At 44.7% G+C, this 23,295-nt stretch overlaps 1 protein-coding gene across 6 annotated transcripts in view; it reads right to left on the reverse strand.

The window, feature by feature from the left end:
* The window catches only part of pde7a (phosphodiesterase 7A), a 114,463-nt gene that overhangs the window by 25,899 nt on the left and 65,269 nt on the right, over positions 1-23,295 (reverse strand). For all 6 annotated transcript variants that reach the window (XM_038809488.1, XM_038809489.1, XM_038809491.1 and 3 more), the window contains 3 exons: positions 13,697-13,848; positions 9,505-9,568; positions 883-978 (listed from right to left, as the gene is read on the reverse strand). In XM_038809488.1, the coding sequence (XP_038665416.1) occupies positions 883-978; positions 9,505-9,568; positions 13,697-13,848 (312 nt within the window). The remainder of the gene's footprint in view (positions 1-882; positions 979-9,504; positions 9,569-13,696; positions 13,849-23,295) is intronic.

Raw genomic sequence — 23,295 nt, forward strand, 5'->3', positions numbered from 1 at the left:
TGACTTCCATATTCCACCTCTCCAATAAGATAGTAACCAACATGTTCTACAGTCTCATTAGAAAGTAGAAATATTAAGCACCAACTCCTCAGACTTCATTAATGCTAATTAATTAATTAATGGTTGCTAATCGTAACACCTGTACCAGGTTGGACATTTTATGACTGGACTGTGGCAGTAACGACAGAATTTCACTATCGCTACCAATCTGAAACACACAGCAACTTCTGGAGTCCGCACATGCACAGTTAAAGAAAGAAATCCAAAAGTTGCTGTCAGTGATTCCATGCTTCTCCATAGGGTGGATTGTTAAAGTTCCCCCAATCTGCAATTAGAGATCAATAGAAATCTTGAGAATAGGTCCTTTCATACCATTAGCTTCACGGTAAAGAAAAAACACTTGAGAAAGTTACACCATACTGAATGAAGTTTTTAAAGCAGTGCATGAAGTTCATAATTATTTCTGCACAGCCTCAATGACCCTGAAAAACTAATTGCTCCCATTTTGCTAAAAATGTCCCCCAGTTTTAAAATAGTTTTTAAATGTTCATGATAATTGAACTTTTACCTTCATCACATGTGTATGCCACAATCTTTATTTTCTCCCTATTAAATTTTACTAAAAGTGAAGGAGAATTAGTGCTTTTAACTTCCGGGTTTGCGGTCTATAAGAATACTTCGATGTCATTAGCTGCTAATGACTCCACAATTGCAGGTCACCTTCCTGATCCCTTTCAGTTGGCACCATGCCACAGAGACTGCTAGGTCTTGGAAGGCAACTTTCTTCAGCGTCAAGGGACAGTGCTGTTGCTTTGTTACTGACCACAAAATTGGGACCAAAAAGGAAAAAAAAACACCCAGTAAATACATACGGCAGCTTACCTAAAAATCGACGCAATTTTACTAAATCCAGGTGGAAATGTTCAACAAGTCCATGGTATTTAAACAAATGGAAGGCCAAAGTAACCAGACTATTTCCTAGAAGAGTAAAAAATAAAGGAAGTTGGTAAATTGTAATTACATCGATTTCATGGTTGCACATTAGGCTTTGAACAACAGGGCTATCATGATTAAGCATTTTGTGCTTTCCAAAGCATCCTATATTTAAATATATTCAGATAATCTATATTAATGTGTCTAATATTTCAAAACTTTGTATACAAAATGTTTCAATAACGGAAAGTAAAAGTACGGTGTTAATGTGAATGAAAAGCCAAGTTTCATCTGCCTTGCCTTTTCTGAGAGTTTGAACCAAAACAACAGAATAACTATGACATAATGCCAATTTACAACATTGAGGATGTTCAGATGTACAAAACGTATGCCTATTTTGACAAGAAACCCAAATTTCCACAATCTTTAACACCAAATTAATTAATCCTTTCTCAATTACTAACAGCTTGCCTCCTCCCATCTGCCATGCAGCTCACATGAAGTTCCCCATCAATGCACCAGGACCCACATTTCTAGTACTTTATCCCAATTTTAAAGCAATTTCTTTCGTCCCTTCCTCACAAACTAAAAATAAGAGTTATGATGTTTCAAATTCAACTTTATGTCAACAGAAAAAATTTACATTCGCAAAATGAAAAACTACCAAGGTTGCATTTCTTACAAACACTGTGCCTAATATCATAAATGATCGTTTTCATGCTTAAAAAGACACTTTAAAAAGAAGAAACATGATGCAAGCTCCACCCATTCAAAGAAATGTTCAAACTGATTTCCAGTTATTTTGTGCCAGCTTCTGTGTATTGGCTTACACACGTGGCATTCTCCGGTTGTTGGGTTTCAGGAAGTTCTAGGACAATTATCCAAGAATGAAAGGAACAACTAATGTAAATTGCCATTTATCCATTTAGATTATAATAATTCTAAAGCCATACTGAAACGGATCTTTATTTACCACTAATATATGGGCTTTGTACAAGTTTTGACTTGTACTGTGCTGCTTAATCCATTCGGGACTAAATTCTTGCAATTTTCCTTTCTAGTTGTTTAACGGCCAAAGTATGACATTTATTTGAGTGATTCTCATGTGTTGAAGGTGATTAAACATTGAGTACTGGATCACTTTTGCAAATATGCCAGCCAAGATCAATATCGACCTGCACTTCAGTCTTCACCAAGCCAAATGAAGATCAAGAGGATAATTTTAACCACCAAAACCAGGTGGGCCGAGTGTGAGCAGACAATTGACTAAAAGCTAACTAGCCGAAACAGGAATCCAATACAAATCGCAAACCTCTCCACTTGCAGTTTTAATGGAGGCAGAAGAAGAAGGGGAGGGGGTTCAATCCACTTGCAGGATGTAAGTTAGTCACTTTAATATTCTAATGAGGCTTTCATTTTAAAAGTGATTCTATTTTTACCCTCAGTCAACTTGTTTTTCCCTGTGGCCTCAGGAAACCTGGCAGGTGCAAGGAGGTGAAGAATACATTAAGGAACAATCATTACGTTACCGTTTCCAGAACTGCCCGTAGACCTGAAAGTCCACGTCTGAATACCTCGGCAGTAATGCCGTGGGTGAAGGGTAAAGTACAAAAATATGGAGACAATACTTCATGGGAAATTCCTTGATGCTCGAATTGCTAAACTATTTATTTTTGCTAAGATGACTCTTCAGATCAGAGTGCAAGATTTTCATTGATTTCTTTCAGAGCTCCCCCAACCTATACTAATGCATTAGAGACAAATCCTCCAGGTATTTCTCCTTTGTAGAGATCGCCTGGCAACAATAGAATCTCCCCAAAATGGATTTTAAAAACCTTTGAAATGCAGAGGGTAGGGTAAGATACGACACAACTGACATAATATTTATTTAAAATCAATATTTTAAATTTTAACTGGATTTTCCTAGAGCCCTTTTATCAGAATCATCTTACTGCTTCTTGTTTGCTATATGCACAAATTACTTCTGGCCTTAGGTTCCGAAAATTATGTTAGGTTTACATTACCAAAACAGATAAATTCCAATCCCAAATAGATTGAAGCTGCAGTGTCCAAATCAGGCTGCACTTGGAAGTACTATGTACACTTCTGGTCAATTCATATAGATACCACATTTCTGTTCTACAAGAATGGACAGGGGTTTTGAAACCCAATAGCTGGTTTAATACAGATTGGTTTATCTCCAAAATGAGCACAGCACTAGGGAGCATTGCTGTGTTGAACTCAGAAAATTATTTCTTTATTTCAGAAATATTTTATTCATAAGGCACAATGGTTAGCAATGCTTCCTCACAACTCCAGGGACCCGGATTCAATTCCGGCCTCGAGTGGCTGCCTGTGTTCAGTTCGCACTTTCCCGCAGTGTCTGCAGGTACTCCAGTTTCCTCCCCCAGTCCAAAGATCTGCAGGTTAGTTGGGTTGGCAATGCTAAAAATTGTCCCTTAGCGTCCAAAAAAGTTAGGTAGGATTACTGGGTTACGGGGATAGGATGGAGGCCTGGGCTTAAGTACGGTGCTCTTTCTAAGGGCCGGTGCAAACTCAATGGGCCAAATGGCCTCCTTCTGCATTGTAGGGCTATGATTCTATGAAAGCAGGTTATGCAGATTAGGGAGCTAACTTGTCTCAATGAAGCAGCTTTCAAGGTTATTGTTTATTAACTCAGCACCAGGCAAACAGACAAAGACAAGTTATGTGCACCCTCCTCAGAAGTATTAGCTACCTGGACAGCAAACAAACAAACAAAAACCCTTTGTGGCAATGAACCTGGAAAGATTCCTAAATGGAGAGGCCAGACAGACTTCTAATGTGGGTCAAATTTAGCCTGAGCCAAGAGACAAATAGAAGGGTCTCAAACCTCAAGACTGAAGATATTCAAGGCCCTAAATAAGGTAAAAGATACCATTCAACAGCTGACCAGTACACAAACAAAATTAACTCTTAAATCAGAGACTGCTGATAACTGCAACCAGTCCATTTAAACACATGTGAAATGGTATTCAGGGCATATATTTCAACATATCAATTTGAAGGACAAACACAATTATGAAGGTTTAATCATGCAAGGGGCTGCAATTTCCTGTGATCACAAGCATACCCTGTGCAGATTTGAAAAGCTTTGTGTTTTAAAACGTTTGAAAACTATATTTCAAGTCAATACACATTTGTGTATTAACCTCTGATGGGGGAGGGGGTTAAAAAACATGGAGCCAATAGTGACTCGAATGATTCTTTTCATTTTAATATGCGTATGCATACAAAAGTCATTGTGGAATAAGTTTTAGCTCCAGCTCCAAATGCTGAATAGATTTCAAGAAATCAGGAGGTTAGAAATCCGTATTTGCTAAGAGGCCAGGCCTTTAGCATCACTAAGGAAACACATTTTACAACATCAGAATTCATTTTGCCATTCAACAGATTTTTAAACCCGCCATTCCAAAAATTGCTCTGTGTATCATGTTTGTTCACTCTAAATATAATGGCTAATTAGGTACAGCTACAGCTTAAGTCATTAAGTAAAGGAGGCCAAATGCAGAAGAGTAGCGAGGGTACATGCTGAACGAAGGACAAGAACTTTTAAATCAATGCATTGGGGGTAGAGAGCCAACTAAAGTTGGCGCTTAAAAGGACAGGTGGGGGATTGAGGACTTGATGCATGATAGGATACATATATGATAGTCAGATACATATATGATAGTCAGACAAGCATAGAGATGATGCAGGAATCATCAGTGAGAGAAAAAATAAACATGGATGCCTTCAGTATACAGGTAAAAATTTAAGAGTATCATCAAGAAGAAAGGAATGTAAGTGTATAGTAGACCAGCAATGGAGCCTGGGGTACAGCCAAAGTGGGAGAAGTCATGCCATGTTTGGAATTCTCTTTCCCAGCAAGGAAGCAGGGTCATTGAATACACTGAAGGCTAAGATATTTCAGTGAGTCAAGGGTTATAGGGGCAGGCAGGAAAGTAGAGTTCAGGCCACAGTTGGATCAGTTTTAATCTTACTTATTGGCAGAGCGGGTTTGAGGGGCTGAATGGTTTACTCTTGCTCCTATTTCTTTTATTCATTCTGCATCTCCACATGGACAAAAAGCCAGCGCAAATAAATTGTAACTCCCCATATGAAAGGGCATACTTGTGTCACCCTAACTTCAGTCACTACTATTGGACTATTTAGCTCCAGGGAATTGCCTGTAGGAATGTAGCCTCCCCACCTTGGTCCGATTGGAAATCCACACGATGGCTTCTGGGGTTTGGAGTTTAATTGCCAAATTATGTTACGTCAGTACAATATAGTATAATTGTGCTTCTTGTGCATCCACTGTAAGGAAAGATGAGCTGCACAGTAGCTTGTGAAAGTTATACTACGGCTTTCAATACACCGGGTCTCATCTGACCAGGTTGCATTGCAATATTTGGGATGGGGTCAAGGGTGTTCATGATGGATCGAGGGGTGGCGATTTTAGTTGGCAAGAGCTTGTCGTTTGTGGCGTCGAGTGTGGTGGCGGATAGCTGTGGCAGGTACGTAATGGTGAGTGGTAGGCTTCAAGGGGAGCGGGTGGTTCTGATTAATGTGTACGCCCCCAACTGGGACGATGCAGGTTTCATGCGGTGAATGCTGAGCCGGATTCCAGACCTGCAGGGGGGGGGGGGCTTGATCTTGGGAGGGGATTTTAATACCGTGTTGGACCCAGCTCTGGATCGTTCGAGGTCTAAGACGGGCAAGAAGCCGGCGGCGGCCACAGTGCTGGGGGTTTATGGATCAGATGGGAGGGGTAGACCCTTAGAGGTTTTTGAGGCCGGGAGGTAGGGAGTTTTCCTTTTTCTCCCATGTCAACAAGGCTTATTCCCGGATTGATTTTTTTTGTCCTCAGCAGGACGTTAATCCAGAGAGTGGTGGGGGCGGAGTATTCGGCGATAGCCATATCTGACCACGCTCCGCATTCAGTGGACCTGGAGGAGGTTAGATGTGGGGCTTCTGTCAGAGGAGGAAGTATGTGGGTGGGTCCGTAGGTGCATAGAGGGGTATTTGGAAGCTAATGACAATGGGGAGGTGCAAGTTGGGGTGGTTTGGGAAGTGCTGAAGGCGGTGGTTAGAGGGGAGCTGATATCTATTCGGGCGCACAGGGAGAGGGGGGGGGGGGGAAAGAGGGTTGAGAGGGAGAGGTTGGTGGAAGAAATGGTAAGGGTGGATAGGAGATATGCGGATGCCCCGGAGGAGGAGCTTTTAAGGAAATGTCGCAGTCTCCAAGCGGAGTTCGATATACTGACCACCCGGAAGGCGGAGGCGCAGTGGAGGAGGGCGCAGGGGGCGGTATACGAGTACGGGGAGAAGGCAAGTCGGATGCTGGCCCACCAGCTCTGGAAGCGGGGGTCAGCGAGAGAGATAGGGGGAGTCACAGATGCTGGAGGGAACCTGGTGCGGAGTGCTAGGGACATTAATGGGGTGTTCAGATCCTTTTACGAGGGGCTGTACCGGTCAGTGCCCCCTAGGGAGGTGGGCGGGATGGACCGCTTTCTGGATAAGCTGGAGTTCCCAAGAGCGGAGGAGGAGCGGGTGGAGGGTCTGGGGGCCCCAATTGAGTTGGAGGAGCTGATGGAGGCGCTGGGGAGCATGCAGACAGGGAAAGCACCGGGACCTGACGGGTTCCCGGTGGAGTTTTATAAGAAGTTCTCAGACCTGCTGGGCCCGTTGTTAGTGAGGACCCTGAATGAGGCGAGGGAGGGGGGTGGGCTTTGCCCCCGACGATGTCTAGAGCAATAATTTGATTGATTCTGAAGCGGGATAAGGACCCCCTCCAGTGTGGGTCTTACAGGCCGATTTCGCTCCTCAACGTGGATGCAAAGTTGTTGGCTAAGATACTGTCCAGGAGGGTGGAAGATGTGGTCCCGATGGTTATCCATGAGGACCAAACGGGGTTTGTGAAGGGAAGGCAGCTGAATGTCAATGTGCGGCGGCTTCTTAATGTTATAATGATGTCAGCGACGGATGGGGAGGCGGAAATAGTAGCATCGATGGATGCGGAGAAAGCCTTCGATAGGGTGGAGTGGAGCTACCTGTGGGAGGTGTTGAGGAGATTTGGATTTGGTGACGGATTCATTAGCTGGGTGAGGCTGCTATATAGTGCCCCAGTAGCGAGCGTGGTGACGAATGGGAGGAGGTCGGAGGACTTTCGGCTGTCCCGCGGGGCGAGGCAGGGGCGCCCCTTGTCTTCCCTGCTCTTCGCGTTAGCGATTGAGCCCCTGGCCATGGCGCTGAGGGATTCGAAGAACTGGAGGGGGATTGTGCGGGGGGAGGGGGAGATGCCAGAGGTGTTGAGGATACTTGGCGAGTTTGGGGCTATAAGCTATAAGGAAGAGTGAGCTGTTTGTGCTGCACTTGGGGGGCCAGGTGAGGGAGATAGGGGAGCTCCCGTTGAAGAGGGCGGAGAGGAGCTTTAGATATCTTGGCGTCCAGATAGCTAGGAGCTGGGGGGCCCTGCATAGGCTAGACTTTGAGGCTGGTGGAACAGATGGAGGAGTTTAGGAGATGGGATGCGCTGCCACTCTCCTTGGCGGGCAGGGTCCAGTCGGTTAAGAGGACGGTGCTCCTGAGGTTTTTGTTTCTCTTCCAGTGTCTCCCCATCTTGATTCCGAAGGCTTTCTTTAGGAGGGTTAATAAGAGTATTCTGGGGTTCGTGTGGGCACGGAAGATCAGAGAGTGAGGAGGGTATTCCTGGAGCGAGGAAGGGAGGTAGGCGGTTTGGCGTTGCCCAACCTGTGTGGGTACTACTGGGCTGCGAATGTGGCAATAATCCGTAGGTGGGTGATGGAGGGGGAAGGTGCCGCATGGAAGAGGTTGGAGGTGGCGTCCTGTGTGTGTGTACGAGTTTGGAGGCACTGGTGACGGCCCCGCTTCCACTCCCCCCGGCAAGGTATTCTACGAATCCAGTGGTGGTGGCTTCCCTCAAAATTTGGGGGCAGTGGAGGCAGCATGGGGGGGGGAAGAGTGAAGGCCTCAGTTTGGACCCCGATACGGGGCAACCACCGGTTTGCACCAGGGAGAATAGATGGTGGGTTTTTGAGTTGGCATCGGGCAGGCATCAGGCGGATGGGGGACCTTTTCCTCGACGGGAAGTTTGTGACTTTAGAGGAGTTGGAGGGGAAGTGGGGTCTCCCCCCTGGGAATACTTTCAGGTATATGCAGATTAGGGCGTTTGTTAAGCGGCAGGTGGTGGAGTTTCCGCTATTGCCGCCATGGGGGGGTGCAGGATAGGGTGCTCTCAGGGACGTGGGTCGGTGAGTGTAGGATCTCGGCAATTTATCAGGTGATGCAGGAGGGGGAGGAGGCCTCGGTGGAGGAGCTGAAAGCGAAGTGGGAGGAGGAGATCGACGAGGGGACGTGGGCGGGCGCCCTGGGGAGGGCGAATTCCTCTTCTTGCGCATGGCTCAGCTTAATTCAGCTGAAGGTGCTACATAGGGCACATATGACTGGGGCCAGGCTGAGCCGGTTCTTTGGGGGTGAGGACAGGTGTGGGAGGACAGGTGTGGGAGGAGTTCGGGAGGCCCGGCGAATCACACCCACATGTTCTGGGCGTGTCCGGCGTTGGAGGGGTTCTGGAAGGGGGTGGCGGAGACCTTGTCCAAGGTGGTCGGTTCCAGGGTGGAACCAGGCTGGGGGCTCGCTATGTTTGGGGTAGCATCGGAGCCGGGAGTGCAGGAGGCGAGAGAGGCCTTTGCGTCTCTAGTAGCCCAGCACAGGATTCTTTTACAGTGGAGGGACGCAAAGCCCCCGAGCCCGGAATCCTGGATTAACGACATGGCCGGGTTCATCAAACTGGAGAAGGTCAAGTTTGCCCTGAGGGGGTCGGTGCAAGGGTTCTTCCGGTGGTGGCAGCCTTCTCTTGATTTCCTGGCTGAGTGTTAGGGGGTAGTCAATCTCAGCAGCAACCCGGGGGGGGGGGGGGGGGGAATTATGGGTCTCTTAAGGGGGGTTTGTTTTTGCAACTATATGTTTGTTACTTTCTTTTTTGTTATTAATTTATTGCTTTGTATTGGGGGGGGGGGGGGCTTTTCTTTCTGTTTTTTCTATGCCTTGTTTATTTTATTGTTGAGAAAAATTTGTTGTTGAAAAATTTGAATAAAAATTTTTTTTTTTTTTTTAAAAAGGATGTTCATGATGTCCTGCTGGTTATGTTGCTTGTGCAGGTGGATGAAAAGGGACTGGCATGGAAAGTTGTTTCAGTAGAGTAAAATTCAAAACATAAAATAACCAAAAATGGAATGGTCTCTCAAATCTGATCTATCCATGGTTTAAAGTGAAATTATAGTTGTTCATAATATCATAGATGGACATTAATAAAGTCACAATTTATTTCTTCTTCTCCATATCCAATCTGCTTTTTTAGAAAAAAAAATTCAGCATGAGGAAAACATCTGTACAACATGACAAAAAGAAAATGGACTCTTGTATGTCAGCCTTTCATTGAGACATTAATAAATTTTGTCAGACTTAAAAAAAAATACAAGTCTGCTAAACAGAATTAGTACGCCACAATCATATGATTCAACTTACCGTTCGTTAGTCGGTCAAAAAGAAAGATGTCAAAATTCCAACTTCCATCCTTTTCTAGCATACACTGAAAGCACAGAAAATTAATAATGTTCAAAAATAAATCTTTGTAAAATGCAATTTATTCTTAAGAACATTTTTTAAAATCAGTTTTAATTCTGTGTTAGACCACAAGATAAGCAGGCCATTCAGCCCATCGAGTCTGCACTATCATTCAATGAGATAACCAATCTGAACTCCACTTTCCCATCTATCCCTATAACCCTCGATTCCCTTACCGATTAAAAATCTATCTCAGCCTTGAACATACTTAACAACTCAGTCTCTACAACTCTCTTCAGTAAAGAACCCCACAGATTAATTACCCTCGGAGAGAAGAAATTCCTCCTCCTCCTCTGTCTTAAACGGGCGATCCCTTATGAGATCATGCCTTATGGTCTTAGACTCTCTCACAAGGGGAAACAACCTCCCAGCATCTACAGTCAAGCCCCCTGAGAATCTTATATGTCTCAATAAGGTCACCTCTCATTTTTCTAAACTCCAATGAGCACAGGCCCAACCTACGCAACCTCGCCTCATAAGAAAATCACTCCGCACCAGGAGCAACCTAGTGAACCTTCTCTAGACTGCCTCCAATGCCAGTATATCTTCCCTTAGGTAAGGGGGGTCAAAACTGTTCACTGTTCATAGTATTCCAGGTGTAAAATTGTCGGTTCTTCAGATACCACAGAAAAAAACAAAAATTGTTGGAATGCTCAGCCGGTCTGGCAGCATCCGTGGAAGAGATTTCCAGCAAACAGTGTTTTGCTTCTGTATCACAGAGAAACTGGTCGTCAGGTCAGATACCAAATGGCGATGTATCAAATTTAAAAAGATGAACAATGCTGCAAAGATTAGTGGTAGGCCAAAAATTGGGGAAAATTTAGAAACCAGCAAAATAAAACAGAAAAAGAAAAGGGGGGGGGGAGAATTGGACCACGAGAATAGCAGCAATATATATAAAAACAGACAGTAAAACCTTCGACATGGAAAAGTGTAGCGACAGTGAGAATTGGTCCCTTAAGAGGGCGAGACTAGAACAAGGAAATGGCACAGAATATGAACAAAGAATTCTGTATCTGTCTTCACAGTACCAGGGATAAAAAGCACCCAAGAATAATAGCAAAGAAGAGGGCAATGGGGAGGTACGAACTTAAAACAATCACAATTCTAGGGAAAAAGTACGAAGAATACTAATGGGAATAAAGGCCGACAAAACCCCTAGACCCAATAACCTACAACCTAGGGTGGGTGCAGAGACAGTGGATGTAATCTTCCAAAATTCCCCAGGAAAAAGTCCCAACAGATTGGAAAGTCGCAAAAGGAGCATCATTATTCGAGAAAGGATGGAGGCAGAAGGCAGGAAGCTAGTCTAAAATCTGTCATTGGAAAAATGCGGAAATCGATTATGAAGGAGGTCATGGGACAACATTAAGAATATCATAATATAATCTGCCTGAGTCAACATGGTTTTGCGAAAGGGAAATAGTGTTTGACAATTTTATTAGAATTCTTTGAGGAATTAGCAAGCAGGATGGATAAAGGGGAGATAGTAGAGGTGCATTTGGATTTCCAAAAGGCATTCAACAAGGTGCCACGTAAAATGTTACTGCAACAGATAAAAGTTCAAGGTGTTGGGGGTGATATATTAGTATGGATAGAGGGCTGCTTACTAACAGGAAACAGAGACAGGGTAACTGGGTCCTTTTCACACTGGCAAACTGTAACTTGTGGAATGCCATATGAATCAGCTTTAGGGCCTCAATCCAGATTAATGACTCGAGTGAAGGGATTGACTGTATTGTTACCAAATTTGCTGTTGATATAAGGATAGGTGGGAAAGCAAGTTTGAGGAATATAAAACGTTTGCAAAGGGATATAGATAAGGATGATTAAATGAGTGGGCAAAAAATTGACAGATGGAGTAAAACGTGGGGAAATGTTAATTTGTCCACTTTAGCAGGAAGAATAAAAAGGCAGATGTTATTTAAATTGAGAGAGACTGCACATTGCTACAGTACAGAGGGATCTGGCGTTCATGAATCACAAAATATTCACATGCAGAAACAACAACTAATTAAGGCGGCCAATGGAATGTTGGTCTTTATTGCAAGGGAGATGGAGTATAAAAGTAGGGAAGGCTTGCTACAATTGTTCAGGGCATTGATAAAGACCCCACCTTGAAAACTGTGGATAGTGTGGTGGCTAACCACTATTTGCCCAAGAGCAATCAGGGATGGGCAATAACTGCTGACCTAGACTGCGATGCCACATCCTGTGAATAAACAGTAAAAAATAATTGGGACTTCAGGTGGCTCTCCTCCAGACCAGAACCAAATAGACACTTGAAGGTGACTTTTGCCAGAAAATTCGAAGGCAAATTAATCTCACCATTGAGAAGAAACGATCAACACCAAAATGCCAGCAAACGGGACCTCGAGGGGTCGAAGAGACGGCAGAAGTGGCGGAAAGGGCCACGAGCAGCAGGCAGAGGAGTCGGCGGACCCACAAGACGAGGGGGCCCCAGCCACCCAAGGTGGGCGAACAGCCGAGGGTGGTCATCGCAAAGCTGCACCAATACCAGAGACATGGAGGTGGAAACGCAGAGACAGGGAGGTGGAAACGCATAGGAAGAGATGGGGAGACGGCAACACTTGGGGGGGATGGAGGAGGAAAACAAAAGGAACAGGATGGGTAGAAAGGGTTGGCTTTCGGATCTGCCTCGGCAGATAAGGAACGGATGGCGCCGCAAACAGCCACTTTGGAGAGTGTCTGAGCAAAGGGAGACCCCGGGGTGCAGGGGTACACCTACGTGGCTACGTTGGCAGCCATGTTGGGTGCCTCTTGGTTGGACAAAGGGAAATCCCAGCGCGCAGGAGCCCAACCTCATGGTCAGAACGGTGACCATGGCCATTGTGGGAGAGAGAGAGAGAGAGAGAGCGAGAGAGCGAGAGAGCGAGAGAGCGAGAGAGCGAGAGAGCGAGAGAGCGAGAGAGCGAGAGAGCGAGAGAGCGAGAGAGCGGGAGAGCGAGAGAGCGAGAGAGCGAGAGAGCGAGAGAGCGAGAGAAACAAAACACCCCAGCTGGATCATTAGGGGACTTAGTGGTCCAGTGGAAAGGTCCAGAGTCTTTGCCCATTTGTGAGGTTCCTCTTCATAGATGTTGTTTGACCCACTGTTTGCAACATGCACTGTTTTATTTCAAATTTACAGCATCTGCAGCATGTTGCTTTTATTGAAAGACTTAGAGAGACTTCATCAATAATCAATATGAAAATAATCTCAGAGAGAATATGAAACTGCATTCCCCGCTGTAATATAGTCCCACACAGAAGGAAGACTTTCCCACGGGTCTCAAAATGACCAACTATAGAAGTCTCCTGGCATCATGGTGACAGCCAAGCAGAATCTTAGCTAATCACCTTTCCTCAACCCTTAAAAGGCTAGATTTTAGAATGAACCCCTCATTAACTGGAGGAGGAGAGGGGAGACAAATGACTAGAGAACGAGCCCTCATAATTCACCACCAAGGCAGTGGAATAATTTCTCAGATGGCCAAAAGGAGCAGAGACATTTATATTCTAAATGTTAAACTCCAAAGAAAGAAATCATCTGGTCTTTGCTACAGTAACAATTGACTTTTTTTTTAAAAACACAGCACGGTAGCATGGTGGTTAGCATAAATGCTTCACAGCTCCAGGGTCCCAGGTTCGGTTCCCGGCTGGGTCACTGTCTGTGCGGAGTCTGCACGTCCTCCCCGTGTGTGCGTGGGTTTCCTCCAGGTGCTCCGGTTTCCTCCCACAGTCCAAAGATGTGCGGGTTAGGTGGATTGGCCATGCTAAATTGCCCGTAGTGTCCTAAAAAGTAAGGTTAAGGGGGGGGTTGTTGGGTTACGGGTATAGGGTGGATACGTGGGTTTGAGTAGGGTGATCATTGCTCGGCACAACATCGAGGGCCGAAGGGCCTGTTCTGTGCTGTACTGTTCCATGTTCTATGTTCTAACTACTTTGGCTTTCAAATTGTGCAATAAGTTTTCACAATTACAAACATTTCTAAGTATAAACATCCATTGATGACCAAACTCTTGCCATAAAGAATATGAAGATCATAACAATTGAGCCCAAGTTTACTGATATTCAATTCACCATTCAAACTCACCATGGCTTGACCACTGTAGTTATCATCCAGAATGCCCAGAGAATTCAGAGAAGAAATACCGCGAAATAAACGAGCAGATCGAAAATATCTTTGAAAACTGTGCAACCTTCTGATCTTCCTTGTTGAAGCCAATTCTCCGGTTTCTGGTGGTACTGCAAAAAACATAAGAGTGCTCGAGTTGAAGATGACGTTCTTAATATTAAATGGAACAGTACTGTGATCTTTTAAAAAAATTCTTTCACAGGATACAACCGTTACTGGCTAGGCCAACAATTGCTGTCCATCCTTAGTTTATCTGGAGACGGTGTGTTGAGCTGCACCCTTAAACCCCAGCTATCCATGAGCCGCAGATACACCACCCAATGCCTTCAGGGAGTGAGCTCCAGGATTGTGACCCAACGACAGTGAAAGACAACGATACAAATCCACATCAGAATAGTGTGTGTTTTGGAGGGGAACTTGCGGTGCAAGTACTTCCATGCACCCATTAGCCTGGTCCTTCCAGGTAGCAGCAGTCATGGGTTTGAATGATGCCACTGAAGGCGCTTTGGTGAATTATTGCAGAGCATTTTGTAGATGGTACACACTGCGCATTAGAGGTGGAGGGAGCAAATGTTTAAGGTGGTGAATGGAGTCCCAAGCAAGTGAGCTGCTTTGTCCTGAATACTATCAACCTTCAAATGATGATGGAACTGCAATTTATTTCATCACACTCGTCATTTGCACCTTGCAGATGGTGGACAGGCACTGGGCATCAGTTTGGGAATTCTCACTGCAGAAGGAGGCAGTGGCGCAGTGATATTGTCACCGGACTAGTAAACCATAGACCCAGAGTAATTCCTGGGAACCAATGTTCAAATCTTTCACTGCAGATGGTGAGATATGAATTCAATAAAAATCTGGAATTAAAAGTCTAATGATGACCATGAAACCCGACGACTGTCATGAAAACCCATATGGTTTACCAATGTCCTTTAGGGAAGGAAATCTGCCGTCCTTACTGGTTTGGTCTACATGTGATCCCAGATCCACAGCAATGTGGTTGACCCTTAAGGGCAATTAGGGATCGGCAATAAATGCTGGCACAATCTGCGACGTCTATGTCCCATGAATGAATAAAAAATAAAAATTCCTAGCCTTTGGCCTGCTCTTGTAGCCACAGTATTTATACAGCTTCTGGTCAACTTACAGAATGTTCAGAGAGGTTAACACTATTCTGTCATGGGGTGATGGTTAGATTCTCTTCTGTTGGAGAAGTACTTGTGGCAAGTGTGGCATGAATATTGCTTGCCATATTGACCCAAACTCGTATTTGCCTAGTTGTATGAAGGTAGAGGTTGCTTCAGTAGAAGGAGTCGTGAACGATATTGAACACTATGCTAACAGCAGCAAACATCCCCACTTCTGACCTAATTTTGAAGGGAAAGTTACTGATGAAGCAGATGAAGAGGATTCAGTCTATGACACTCCCCTGACGAACTCCTCAGCAATGTCTTCAGGCGGAGATGATTGGCCTACAACCACAATCATCTTTCCTTGTCCTAGGTACAACTCCAACCAGTGGCGAGTTGTCCCCAATTCCCATTAACTTTACTGGAGCCACGTGATGCCATACATGGCCAAATGCTACCCTGATGTCAAGGAAAGCCATTCACAGTAACAGTGGCCCTGCCGGATGCACACTGAACATCAGTGGGCAGGTTATTGCTGACGAAGTATCGACTGATAGTAAAATAATCATCTTTATTAGTGTCACAAGTAAGCTTACATTAACACTGCAATGAAGTTACTTTGAAAATCCCCCAAGTCGCCACACTCCGTCACCTTTCGGGCACACCGAGGAAGAAGTCAGAACATCCAATTCACCTAACAAGCACGTCTTTCAGGACTTGTGGGAGGAAACCGGAACACCCGGGAGGAAACCCACGCAGACATGGGAAGAACGTGCAGACTCCACACAGAAAGTGACCCAAACCGGGAATCGAACACAGATCCCTAAATGTTGACAACCTCCTTCATCACTTTGCTATGATAATCGCAAGTGTTGGCGTGATATTTGGCTGAATTGGATTTTCATGGCTTTATGGATAAGACATACGAGGCCAATTTTTTACATTGTTGGGTGGATGCCATTGTTGCAGCTTGGCGTAAGGCATAGATCGTTCTGGAGCATAAGACTTCAGAAGTACAGCCTGGATGTTGTTAGGGCAGAGTGGTATCTGTGATGATTGTGACCCAAGGAGAAGGCAAATAGATCATCCACTCAGCCCTTTTGGTTGAAGATGGCTAGAAATAATTCAGCCTCTTCTTTTGCACTTACGTACGAGGTTCCACCATTGAATGGGATGTCTGTGGAGCCTCCTCCTTCAATTAATCATTTAATTGTACACCACTATTTGTTGTTTATGTGACAGAACTTCAGAGCATTGATCTGATCTTTTGCTTGTGGAATCACTTCACTTGGTCTATTGCATGCTGCTTCTGCTTGCTAACATATATATTTTTGTGTTGTAGCTTTATCAAGTTAGTAAGAAGTCTTACAACACCAGGTTAAAGTCCAACAGGTTTGATTCAAACACGAGCTTTCGGAGCTCCGAAAGCTCGTGTTTGAATCAAACCTGTTGGACTTTAACCTGGTGTTGTAAGACTTCTTACTGTGCTCACCCCAGTCCAACGCCGGCATCTCCACATCATCTTTATCAAGTTGACATTTCATTTTTAGGAGTGTCTGGTGCTGCTCCTGGCATGCTCTTCCACACTCCTCATTGACCCAAGATTGGTGCCCTGACTTGATGGCAATGGTCGAGAGGGGGATAAGCCAGGCTATAAGGCTGTAGTTATATGCAATTCTGCCAGTGCTTCATGGATGATTAGCTTTGAGCTACTAGATCTGTTCTGAAACTATCCCTTTTGGCACAGCAGTCATGCTACACAATACAGTGGTGTGTCCTTAGTGTGAAAAGGGTCTTGTTCGTCACAAGGATTCTGTCATGAACAGACATATGCGTGTGTGTTTGGGGGGGGGGGGGGGTTTCAGGGTTTCACATGTGGGACTTAGCTTTTAAAACAATTACTCTGGAATTCAAAGTGCCTGATTTCCTTCCAACTCTTTCAGAGTAACTTTCAGGGTAAAACTGGCAGAACCATTTGAAGTTAGCAATTTAATCGCTTGGTCGGATGGTTCCCAGCTAAGCACAATTGTCCAGGGAAAATTCTAACTTCTGAACAATTGCCAGCTAAACCCTTACATAGGAACTACCTTAAGGGATTCCCCAGCGCATCATTGGAGGTACCCCCCAAATGTGATGTTGGGAAACAGGAAGTTATGGGCCTTCATGTTTTTTACTTTGAGATTTCCAGGATCAGTGTCATGCTCCTTTTGTGCATTTTGGGAATTCAGGGACCCTTCTGGCTCCTTCACATGCAAGAAGTGTGTCCAACTGCAGCTCCTGTTAAACCGCTTGATGGCTCTGGAGTTGTGGATGGATTCACTTTGGAGCATCCATGATTCTGAGGAAGTCGTGGAACGCAGTTTAAAATTACTGAGGGAGATAGGAAATGGGTGACCACCAGGAAGAGGAAGTGTAGGAAGGCAATGCAGGGGTCCCTGCGGTCATCTCCCTCCAAAACAGATATACAGTTTTGGATACTGTTGGGGGAGATGACTCACCAGGGTAAGGTAGCAGCAGCCAGATGCATGGCACTGTGGCTGGCTCTGCTGCACAGGAGGGCAAGAAAAAGGAGAGTGACAGAGCTATAGTAATAGGCGATTCAATGGTAAGGGGAATAGCAGGCATTTCTGCAGACACAAACGAGACTCCAGGATGGTATGTTGCCTCCCTGGTGCAAGGGTCAAGGATGCCTCAGAGCGGCTGCAGGACATTCTGGAGATGGAGGGTGAACAACCAGCTGTCGTGGAGCGTATGGGCACCAATGATTGAGGTGAAAAACGTGATGAGACCCTACAAGCTGAATTTAGGGAGTTAAGAGTTAAACTAAAAAGTAGGACCTCAAAAAGTGCCAGAGTAGGAATGTCAGGATAGATACGTGGCAATATGTGGCTTGAGAGATGGTGCAAGAGAGATAGATTCAAATTCCTGGGACATTGGAACCAGTTCTGGGGGAGGTGGGACCAGTACAAACCAGGCAGTCTGTGTCTGGACAGGACTAGAACCAATGTGCTAGGGGGGAAGTGTTTGCCAGTTTGGCAGTGGGATAGGAACTGATGCAGCAAGTCAGTGGGAAGTAATGGGGGGACAGAAGCAAAAGGCAATAAAGGGGAAAAGTGAAAGGCAAAGAAACCAAAGTCAAAAATCAAAAAGGGCCACATTACAGAATAGAGACTGGAGAACATAGTGAATTGGTCCAGTAAGGCTACGCGAAATAAAACAAACACAGGGACTGCACACAAAACACAACCGGGCAGATAGTCTGAGAAAGCAGGGTAGAGAGCAAGGAAAGTCTAAATTAAACTGCATTTGTTTCAATTCAAGAGGCCTGATGGGAAAGGCAGATGAACTCAGGGCATGGATAGGTACATGGGACTGGGATATTACAGCTATTACTGAAACTAATGGCTAAGGGAAGGGCAGGACTGGCAGCTCAATGTTCCAAGGTACAGATGCCATATAGAACAGGTGGTAAGAGAGGAGGGGGAGTTGCATTTTTGATTCAGGGGAATATTATGGCAGGACAGAGGGGATATATCCGATGGTTCACCACTGAGTCAATATGGGTAGAACTGAAAAAGAAGAAGGGAGAGATCATTTTGACAGGATTGTATTACAGGCTCCCAATTAGTCAGCGGGAAATTGAATCATAAAATCTACAGTGCAGAAGGAGGCCATTCAGCCCATCGAGTCTGCACCAGCCCTTGGAAAGAGCACCCTACTTAAGCCTCACGCCTCCACCCCATCCCCTTTACCCCAGTAACCTAGTAACCCCACTTAACCATTTTGAACACCAAGGGGAATTTAGAATGGCCAATCCACCTAACCTGCACATCTTTGGACTGTGGGAAGAAACCGGAGCACCCGGGGGAAACCCACGCACACACAGGAAGAACGTGCAGACTCTACAAAGACAGTGACCCAAGCCGGGAATCGAACCTGGAGTTGTGAAGCAACTGTGCTAACCACTATGCTACCGTGCTGCCCCGGTATTGAGGAGCAAATATGCAAGGAGATTACAGATAGCTGCAAGAAAGATAGGGTGATAATAGTTGGGGACTTGAACTTTCCCAACATTGACTGGGGCAGCAATAGCATTAGGGGCTTGGATGGAGAGAAATTTGTTGAGTGTATTCAGGAAGAATTTCTTATTCAGTATGTGAATGGCCCAACTAGAGAAGGGGCAAAACCTTGCCCTCCTCTTGGGAAATAAGGAAGGGCAGGTGACACAAGTGTTAATGAGGGATCACTTTGGGACCTGTGACCATAATTCCATTAGCTTTAAGATAGCCATGGAGAATGATAGGTCTGGTCCAAAAGCTAATATTCTAAATTGGGGCAAGGCCAATTTTGATGGTATTTGATTGGGGGAGTCTGTTGGCTGGCAAAGGAACGGTTGGCAATAAGTGGGAGGCTTTCAGAAGTGTGTTAACCAGGCCTCAGGGTAAGCACATTCCTTTTAGAGTGAAGGGCAAAGTTGGTAAAAATAGGGAAATCTTGACTCAGGATATTGAGGGACTGGACAAAACGAAGGAGGCATATGACATGGTTAGGCAGCTGGGATCATGTGGATCCCTTGGAGTATAGAGGTTGTCGGAGTAGAATTGAGAGAAATCAGGAGGGCAAAAAGGGGACACAAGATTGCTATGGCAGATAAGGCAAAGGAAAATCCAAAGAGCTTCTACAAATACACAAAGGGCAAAAAAGTAACTAGGGAGAAAGTAAGGCCACTTAAAGATCTACAAGGTCATCTATGTGCAGATCCACAAGAGATGGGTGAGATCCAAAATGAATATTTCTCATCAGTATTTACAGTTGAGATAGGAATGGATACGAGGAACTTGGGGAAATAAATAGTGATGTCATGAGGAGTGTACATCTTACATAGAAGGAGGTGCTTAAAAGTCTTAAAGCGCATCAACTTAGATAAATCCCCAGGACCTGATAAAACATATCCTAGGATGTTGTGGGAGGCTAGGGCCAAAATTGCAGGTCCCTTGGCGGAGATATTTGAATAGTCGATAGCCACAGGGGAGCTGCCTGAAGATTGGAGGGTAGCAAATGTTGTGTCTTTGTTTAAAGGCCGCAGGGAAAAGCCTGGGAACTATAGATGGAGAGCCTAACGTCTATGGTGGCTAGGTTGTTAGAAGGCATTCTGAGCGACAGGATCCACAGGCATTTAGAGAGGCAAGGATTGATTAAGGACAGTCAGCATGGCTTTGCGAGTGGAAAATCATGTCTCACGAATTTGATTGAATTTTTTGAAGGGAGAACCTAGAAGGTAGATGAGGGCAGAGTAGTTGACACTGTCTACATGGACTTTACCTAGGCCTTTGACAAAGTACAATATGGTAGGTTGTTCCACAAGGTTAAATCTCATGGGATCCAGGGTGAATTGGCCAATTGGATACAAAATTTGCTTGGCGATAGAAGACAAAGAGTGGTTGTTGAGGGTTGTTTTTCAAACTGGAGGCTTGTGACCGTGGTGTGCCTCAGGGATCAGTACTGGGTCCACTGTTATTTTTTTATTTATATTAATGATTTGCATCAGAATTTAGGAGGCATGGTTAATAAGTTTGCAGATGACACCAAGATTGGTGGCATCGTAGAGAGTGATGAAGTTTAACTAGGATTGCAGTCAATTGGACCAGAGGGCTGATGAATGGCAGATGGAGTTTAATTTAGATAAATGTGAGGTGATGCATTATGGTAGATCGAAATCAGAACAGGACCTACGCAGTTAATGGTAGCGAGTTGGGGAGAGTTAGAGAACAAAGAGATTTAGGAGTACAGGGTCATAGTTCCTTGAAAGTGGAGTCACAGGTGGACAGGGCGGTGAAGAAGGCTTTCGGCATGCTTGGTTTCATTGGTCAGAAGATTGAATACAGGAGTTGGGACGTCCTGCTGAAGTTGTACAAGATATTAGTACGATCGCATTGGAATACGGTGTACAGTTCTGGTCACCCTATTATAGAAAGGATATTGTTAAACTAGAAAGAGTGCAGAAAAGATTTACCAGGATGCTACCGGGACTTGATGGTTTTGAGTTATAAAGGAGAGACTGGGACTTTTTTCCCCTGGAGAGCAGGAGGCTTAGGGGTGATCTGATCAAGGTCCATAAAATAATCAGGGATAGATAAGGTAGGTAGCCCACATCTTCTCCCAAAGGTTTATGAGAGGGGCGAAATACAAAAGGGTCCAGAGAGGCATTTTTTTCACACAGAGGGTGGAGTTGTCTGGAACGTGCTGCCAGAGGCAGTAGTAGATGCAAGTACAATTTTGTCTTTCATAAAGCATTTAGACAGTATATGGATAAGATGGGTGTGAAGGGATATCAGCCAAATGCAGGCAATTGAACTAGATTAGTGGTAAAAATTGGGCACCATCGACAATTTGGGCCTAACGGCCTGTTTCCATGCTGTAACCCTCTATCACTCTGTGATCCAGAGTACTTTGCTTTTTCACATGTATTTTGCTCCAACTCAAACCTGCACGTTTGAATAAGGAGATTAAAAACTGCAGAAAATGGTTAAGTCTTCCCATTTTCAGGGACAAGAACAGAATTTCATTGAATTTACAGTGCAGAAGGAGGCCATTCAGCCCATCGAGTCTGCACTGGCCCTTGGAAAGAGCACCCTACCCAAGCCCACACCCTCCCCATAACCCAGTAACCCCTCCTAACCTTTTTGAACACCAAGGTCAATTTAGCATGGCCAATCCACCTAACCTGTACATCTTTGGACTGTGGGAGGAAACCGGAGCACCCGGAGGAAACTCGTACAGACGCAGGGAGAGCGTGCAGACTCCGCACAGACAGTGACCCAAGCCGGGTATTGAACCTGGGACCCTGGAGCTGTGAAGCAACTTGCTAACCACTGTGCTATCGTGCTTCCTTCCTTCTGTAAAATATATTTCCTACTTATCTATTAAACAATATATATGATTTTTATTCTAGTCTCAACTGATTAGTGCACCAGCTGGCTTCACAGTCATCCATTGCTGATATTAGCTTTTTATCCCAGATTTATTTAGTTGGCTGAAGTTAGATTGCCTGGCCGTCATGGTGGGATTTGAACTTGTGTCTCCAGAGCATTCATTCAAGTCTCTGGATTACTAGTCCATGACCAAAGTGTTAATGTACTTTACACAGAATTTATGATGCCCACCACCAAAGGCTGTTCCCACAGATTACATTTTATCAAATGTAAATACTTGTGAATCAGAATAATTTTCTTCAACTTCAGCACTTACACTTAGTTAACTATTAGTATGTACTACTGATACTAATTATTCAAAGTTGACCAAGATTCTGTAGAGGTACTTTAAGTTTTAGTTAGTTAATAGTTAATTGAATTGCACTTGAAGATAGGTAGTGAGAGAGAAGGTAGCTCTCATAGCTCTGCTGGAAGCAGTTGGTTTGAATGTCTGGAGAGAGGTTTAGCACACTGGACTAAATCACTGGCTTTTAAAGCAGACCAAGGCAGGCCAGCAGCACGGTTCATTTCCTGTACCAGCCTCCCCGAACAGGCACCAGAATGTGGCAACTAGGGGCTTTTCACAGTAACTTCATTGAAGTCTACTCGTGACAATAAGCGATTTTCATTTTTTCAGAATATCCCTTTCAGCTAGAGGAAACGTCATACCATGGAATAATAGTTAAGAAAACAAATGTAGAGATCTGAAGAGCAGCTAGTTTAGGAAACAAGAGAAATGTCAAGAGGTCTGGAGTTAAGTAAACAGAGACCCATGGTATTGTTCAGACAAATTCAAGGAAGAGCACGCCAACCGTTTGGAGTTAAAGAGACAATTACAGTAACCAGATTTCAGTGTGTACCATCGACAAGATGCATTGCAGGAACTCACCAAGTTTCCTCAGACAGCACCTTCCAAACCCACGACCACTACCATCTAGAAGGACAAGAGCAGTAGACACCTGGGAACCCCACAACCTGGAGGTTCCCCTCCAAGTCACTCGCCAACCCAAATTGGAAATATATCATTGTTCCTTCACTGTCGCTGGGGCAAAATCCTGGAATTTCCTCCCTAAAAAACAGTGGGTGTGCTCACACTTCAGGGACTGTAGCAGTTCAAGAAGGCAATTCATCACCACCTTCTATGGGGCAAATAGGGTTGGGCAATAAATGCTGGCCTAACCAGCGATGCCCATATCCCGTAAATGAATACAAATAAATAAATTTAAAATGGGATAACAGCCCTCATACCATCTGATGCCGTTTTAATACAGTTTGGGAATAGAGAGTTCTAAAGCAATTGTGAACAGTTTTACATATTAGTCAAGGCAAATAAATCCTAAAGGAGTTGGTGTACAACCCTGGACTGGATTCACTGTTAAAGTGCAGCAGATGCTTAGTGTTGTTTGGAAAGCTTGGCTCTGGATTACAGAATGCAAACCGCTAAGGGAAAGCATAA

Source organism: Scyliorhinus canicula, chromosome 10, assembly GCF_902713615.1.
Source record: "Scyliorhinus canicula chromosome 10, sScyCan1.1, whole genome shotgun sequence".
NCBI classification, from domain to species: domain Eukaryota; kingdom Metazoa; phylum Chordata; class Chondrichthyes; order Carcharhiniformes; family Scyliorhinidae; genus Scyliorhinus; species Scyliorhinus canicula.